Here is a 6,518-nt window from a genome sequence, read left to right on the forward strand (position 1 = left end):
TTGCCTGACCCAGCAAACTAGGGTTTCAAATTTAAGTAAAAGCGCTGCGCGTTCCCATTCGTAAGATCTGGCATCGATCAACGCTCAGATTGCATAATAGTTAGGGTTTTTAAAACCCTAAAAATATCACCACATCGTAGCTGATCCTGAACCGTTGGATCTGCAACCAATCCAACAACCTACGACATAGACCAACTTTAGGGTTTCTAAACCTAACAACCCCCAATCCGTGCAACCGCCTAACAAGGAGGGATTTGGCTCCACAACCCCCGATTTTTCGAGCGATTTTGAATAAGTTATTCCCTAGTGGGAAACTATTTTCGGAGAATAAAGCCAACAACCAAAATCCTAAAGGACTTTACTCTAACTAGGACTCTAAACCGAGCGAAAAAGGGTGATTATTAAGTCTATAAATCCCTACAAAATCAAACAAAAAATAAGTTAGAGATTGAAACAAAAGATACTTGTAAATTTCGAAAAGAAACATAATAAAAAAGGTATTATTTTTCCCTTTCTTGGCTTGGCACTTGCATGTTGGTGTTTGGTTTATTTTGTTTTCTTTTTTTGACTCGAAAAAACCCACGAAAAGAGAAGCAGATGCTCGAAAAAGGGGGGATTTTCAAAAAAGCGGGGTTTTTGAAAGGTCTTTCTCAGATCTAGCTCTCCTCGAGACTTTTTGAGAAAAGTGGTGGGGATATTTGAAAAGAGAATATCATAAGCTTTCGAACAGTGTAAAATATGTTGGTTTCACCGCCGATGAACGGTGACCGGCGAGGCGGAGCACAGTCGAAATCTAGGTTTCGATTGAATGTTTTTCGTGTTATGAAGAACACGAAGAACATTTCAGAGGATTTTGAAGAAAATAGTTTTGATCGGTTTTGGGGAAGAAAAAATGAAAGTTGTTTATGATTTCTGGGCTTTATAGCGACCCGATGACCTATTCGGATCCTCTGAGAATCCACGTGTTTTCACACGGGTAGGGTCTAATTGCAGCGCTAATCCTAAACTATTCTTAAAACCCATTTCATGCTTTTAATTCAATTTTAGTTACAATTTTTTTTCTTAAATTCACCACTCACTTTATTTAATTTAATACTTTCTTTATTTAATTCATGTTTTCATTAATTATATCTAAAAGGCTATTATATTTCATGAGTTTTTGATCTGATAATTTATTTATTTATTTTATTATTTTCTTTACTTTTTGTTTTAATTTAATTATTTTTTTGTCTTTGTTTGTATTTGATCTAGCATTTGACATTTTTAATTATCATTTTCTTTACATTGTCTTCTTCATCACTTCATGTTTTTAATATGTGTAATTTATTTCTTTACATGGCATGAACTAGTTCTATTTATTTTTAGCATTTCATTATGTTAATTTTATTTCTATTTATTTCTCGACATATATATATATATATATATATATGTATGTATATATTTCTTTTCTCTTTGTTCCGTTCAAGGTATAATAATTTAATTTTTGTTAATTTTTCTTTTTGATTAATTCAATATTTTATTTTATAAATCCAACATCTTTTTAATTTTTAGGGTACTTTTAATCAATCGGAGATAATTAATTTGTATACTATTTTATTTTTAATTTATAATTTTCGTAATTAAGACAACTGAAAAATTAAATTAGTACCGAAAGTGAATGGCGGCTCTAACATATTTATTTAAGTAGAAGCCATTTAGTATAATTTTGGAATTTGTATTTCGTCTCTACTCTTGACGATCACACTCTCTTCTTGCTTTTGTTAATTCTCTCTGCTTTACTTGCTGCTACATTTTTGTTTTGTTTTCTGAATTTGACTGTACGTATCCCCTTTCCCTCCTTTTCTCCCCATTTATCGATCGCAAGCAGCCATTTTCTTTTTGTTTCACTTAACCATTGCTTTGAACCCAATAGCAAATCCCCCCAAAAAAACCCACTTTCCCATTTAACCCAAAGTCAAAAACTCCACGATCGAACCCTGACCCAAGCTCTAATCGGTATACTTTATCTGTTTCTTTCTTCCATTTTCCGTTAAATTTTTTTGTTTAAAATTTGAGTTAAGATTATGATGTATTTTTTTCCTGGTGATTGTGGAAGTGTTTTCTTCATTAGCGAATATCTAGGATAAAGTTTGAAACTTGCAAAGTTCAGAGATGTAATTGTTATTAATGCCTGAAACCCATGTGGTTAAAAATCTGCTGGAATGAAAATTAGGTGTTTAATTTAATTGGACCAATCACATTTTACATATTTCTTGTATTTTTTACTGGCATTGGCTCTGTTAATTTGATTTATGTAATTTAGCTATCAATTGGTTGTTGTTTTTGCTAGCTGCTTTTCCCCCTCCTTTTGGATGTACAAGGAACTGAAGCATGATTTTATGTTGGGCGGAGAACTTACAAAATTCTAGGGAGAAATGAATTTATGAAAATTTTTTTGCGCAAACAAACTATCAGTAGAAAATAAAAAAAATATCTAAATTATTGAATTTGAAAATTTCAGGAGTGGGGCCGACTGCCACCGCCAGCTCCCCGCGGTCCATCCCTGGAAGTATGAAGAAAAAAATGTTTGGATACAAAATTTTAGAAATTCAATCATTTTTGGATAAGAAAATACTTTTATGTTGAACAATAATGATGCTGTAACTGGTGTTAAACTTGAATTATTTATGCCTGTTCTAATTAGTTATCATTTCGCCTTTATCATTTACTTTACATTTTAGCAACGTTATAGGAAGCTGAATGTCAATTGCAAAGCCAGAAACCAACATCAACTAAATGGAGCCTAAATAAGCCCTACTTGTATTGTTACTGCTACTGATGATAACATTATTAGTTTCTATTTTTTTCCTTTCATTTATCTGTAACATAAGTTTAATTGTATTAAAATATGTGATTTTTCTATGCTTTTTGTAGCTTTTAGGACAAAGGGGGCATTGTCGTTGGTTCTTTAAAATGGTGGGTCTGTCATGGTTGAGTGCCATCCTAGTTGGGGCTGGCTGTCTTGCCTTGGGGTATTGCATTGGTAGGCACCATCCTACTTATTTATTTCTCTCATCTAGAGGAACTAAAGATACTGCATTCTCTAAAGAAAATAAGAAGATCATAGAACCCTTGGAAATCGAAAAGTTGGCTGACATTCTAGAGGATTTTAAAATGGTATTGAATAGTTTCTCGAACTCCTTGGGATTGACATTGGTATGTTAGGCAAACTATGAAATGTAAAAAAATAGACATTGAACATCTCCGTCTTTCTTTTATTATCTTCAGGTATTGGTTGTAAGAAATGATCTTAATATGGGTAAAGGGAAATTTGCTACCCAGTGCAGGTGAGCCTTGTTTTTTCTTTTTTCTGGTTTCAGTACTTATTACGCTTTTCATTAGATGCAACTGCTTGCAAATGAGATATGAGTTTGCAGTCAAGCCAGGTAGTGTGGTAAATGTTCTCTTACGTTTGAATGAATTACTATGTGATTGTTGATTGATCCTTTCCTAATCCATAACTTTGTTGATTAGATGGGACATGCTTATTCCTAGTAACTGATGATGAATATGCTTCCGAGAAAAAGTAAAGCAACTGCCTGGAACCGTGACTACCATCAATTAAATTGTCATTATACTTGAATGCTTGGGGTGTGATACGCAGGAGTGCTTATAGCAGATCATACTCGGTGAATGATTGTAACTTTTGCACTGCGTCATCTGTGACATTATCAATCTCATGTCATCATGGCATAGCATCTTGTAAGAAATTGATTGTAAGTATTTGGGAATTTAATTTCCTCAAAAGTCAAAACTAACACATTTGGTATGGTCATTTATAAAGTTCCTCATGTGCAACCGTGCGGTTCAGTAAACAGCAAATCGGCAGATTCATTTTCTTGCCAACTTTTAACAAAAGGCTGCTACTTTGGTGGCTGCTCACTGATCTTCTATATAGTTAAAACGTGGTCAATTCATCTGATATGATTTCTTAACCTCTTGTTGCATGACCCTTAGTTGATTTGCACATAAATTTGTGCTGTTGGATCCCTTTTTGTTCAGTTCGTAATCCAACTTATTTTTTTCTTTTAACGTTTAGTCATGCGACTTTGGGTCTTTACAAAAATATCCTACACCAAACACCAAAAGCTTTGAACGGGTAGAGCATTTCTGGCATTATATTATTAAACTGTAGATTATGTGCTTTTCATTCTGTCTGTCTTTCATTTTCTTATTTTGTTAATATGCAGGTGGGAGATGTGTGCTCAACCGAAGGTGGTTGTGAAAATTGATAGCGAGGAAGATATGCTAGTTTTGCAAGTAAGTGTAATTAAGATTTATTCCTGTGCTTCATATTCTGATAAATATTATGGGTACCCCGTTTACTATTAACTCCCTCTATCTTGTAATTTAATTAATTTGTATAACAATCTATCAACAGAGAAATTTGTCCGAAGAAAAAACCCACGTTTCAGATGAAAGAACGAATTTATTTTGATGCGGAACTTACCCCTTCTTTTCTAAGTATCGGTGAAAGAAATAAGTTTATGGTTTTGCTTTTGTGGATAGTAGAGGGCAGAGCATATTTACTGTTTATACAAGAGTGGCTCTATTAGATTTATCCATTTTTCTCTATATGATGCATTAACCATTTACTGTTTATACAAGAGCATATTAACTACCTTGCTGTTGGTAATTCTTTGATACAAATCTTAGGACTTGGTTGATGTTTCCTTTTTAGCATAATGCCAAAATTCACCAAAACGTTTGACAAAATAGTCACCTTGGCTTCTATGATTGTTTATCTCTTTGGTCACTAACGTTTCATTTTGAGGCAAAATGTCCCTTGATTGTGGATGTAAACCGTTAGTTGACTAACGGTCAACGTATGACGTTGATGTGAGATTGTCGTGTGTCCAAAGTGATGGTGTGGCATATGTCATGCATCGAAAGCAATGACGTTCACATGCCACGTGTCGAAAGTGATAATGTGACACATGCCACGTGTTGAAAGTGATGACGTGACATTATGTCTTCTTTTTATTGTTACCAAACCTATCTCCAACAAATGGTCCACGCTCCACTGGTTTGAATGGCATCAACAACTTTTTTTTTTTCTTCTCATTAGATTGTTATAATTTCTAATGACTCAGTATTTCATTTTACGTGGTTTTATCAATTATTAACTTTTCAGGAGAGGGCAAAATCACTAAACATACCGACACATATCACCATTGATGCAGGGAGAACTCAGATTGCTCCAAGTGAGTAGCATAGTGTAAATTTCTTTCTTCCTTTATCATTCATGTCATCACAGTAAATCATCACTTTCTTTAAATTGCACAATCTGAGAGTTTGTCTTAGCCTGTGAATTCACTCATGATTAAGTTATATAAAAGAACTTGGGTATAGCACTCCATTTTCTCTTATTCTTCTGCCACCCTTAGTTATTCATTGCTTTACAAGTTTTTAGCTAAAAATGGGAAATCAAAGTATGGGTTTCATAAAAGGAAAAGGCATAATGTCAAAAATAGCCTCCAATGTTTACCAAAATTGTAATTTTGGTCCCTATTCTTTTTTTTTTTTGAGATTTGGCCCTTAACGTTTCACTTTGGTTTAAAAAGCTCCCTTTATAGATGAAAATCATTAATTAACACATAATTAACATTCCAAAATAGGATTTTTTTAACCTAAAATAAAACATTGAGGGCTAAAATGCCCTAGAAAAAAGAATAAGAGACAGAGTGATTATTCTATCAAATATTAGGTGTCTTTTTTCCCTAAAATGAAATATTAAGGGTTAAAATATTCCAAAAATAGGGGGGGATGACCATTTCAATAAACGTCGGGGACTAATTTTGAGATTATGTCAAAGGAAAAATAGAAAAGATTGGACGAAACTGTTGAGTTAAAGAAATACAGATTTAGATCATTTTTCATTTGGATAGCTTTTCCTTTGTAAAGGCTTTTTTTTTCTGATTCAGATTCGAGGACGGTGATGGCTATTCTTGGTAAGCTTCTTCTGGTTTGCCTAAAATTCTGCGAATTTCTATTCTTATATTTTGGTTCTACCATGGAATGTTGTTTGTAGGACCTATAGAAATGGTGGATGATGTAACTGGTGGGCTGAAGCTGTTGTAACAACTTCGATTTCTTTCTTGGGTAAAGTACATAAATGGTTCCCTAACTACATGGTATTGTTTTCTTGAGTCATCAACTATTGTAAATTACAAAATAATTCATTGACTAAAGGATATTGATTTTTCGAGTCATTTGGTCACCCGATTATTCATATATTTCAAATGTTATTTTCTGTAAAAAAACCAATGACAGTCTGAGTTGGACATTAATATGTTGATTGATAAAATATGATATTAAAATCCCAAATGACTATCATATCTTAGTCAAGATGTTAATGTCCAGCTTAGTCTATTATAAATTTTTTTAACAAAAAATGATTAGTTTAAAACATATAAATAGTCGGGGATCATTTTGTAACTTTTAATAGTCGAGGGATTTAACAAAGTAATGTCTTATGA

General features: G+C 33.2%; 1 protein-coding gene across 1 annotated transcript; it reads left to right on the forward strand.

Annotated features, from left to right (window-relative positions):
- Nucleotides 1-2,919: 2,919 nt before the first annotated feature.
- Nucleotides 2,920-6,155, forward strand: LOC120213544 (peptidyl-tRNA hydrolase 2, mitochondrial-like). Its single transcript, XM_039211655.1, has 7 exons — nucleotides 2,920-3,156; nucleotides 3,268-3,326; nucleotides 4,079-4,138; nucleotides 4,230-4,299; nucleotides 5,174-5,243; nucleotides 5,964-5,990; nucleotides 6,071-6,155. Exons 1-7 carry the CDS (start codon nucleotides 2,953-2,955, stop codon nucleotides 6,118-6,120), a joined length of 540 nt encoding a protein of 179 aa, XP_039067586.1. The 5' UTR covers nucleotides 2,920-2,952; the 3' UTR covers nucleotides 6,121-6,155.
- The last annotated feature ends 363 nt before the right edge of the window (nucleotides 6,156-6,518 follow it).

This window comes from Hibiscus syriacus, unplaced genomic scaffold, assembly GCF_006381635.1.
Source record: "Hibiscus syriacus cultivar Baekdansim isolate YM2019G1 unplaced genomic scaffold, ASM638163v2 tig00110030_pilon, whole genome shotgun sequence".
In the NCBI taxonomy this organism is placed as follows: Eukaryota; Viridiplantae; Streptophyta; class Magnoliopsida; order Malvales; family Malvaceae; genus Hibiscus; species Hibiscus syriacus.

Coding starts and splice junctions, on each gene's coding strand:
- LOC120213544 (XM_039211655.1), top strand. CDS start 2,953: ATGGTGGGTCTGTCATGGTTGAGTGCCATCCTAGTTGGGGCTGGCTGT. Junction 3,157..3,267: donor TTCTAGAGGATTTTAAAATG/GTATTGAATAGT, acceptor TATTATCTTCAG/GTATTGGTTGTAAGAAATGA. Junction 4,139..4,229: donor ACACCAAAAGCTTTGAACGG/GTAGAGCATTTC, acceptor GTTAATATGCAG/GTGGGAGATGTGTGCTCAAC.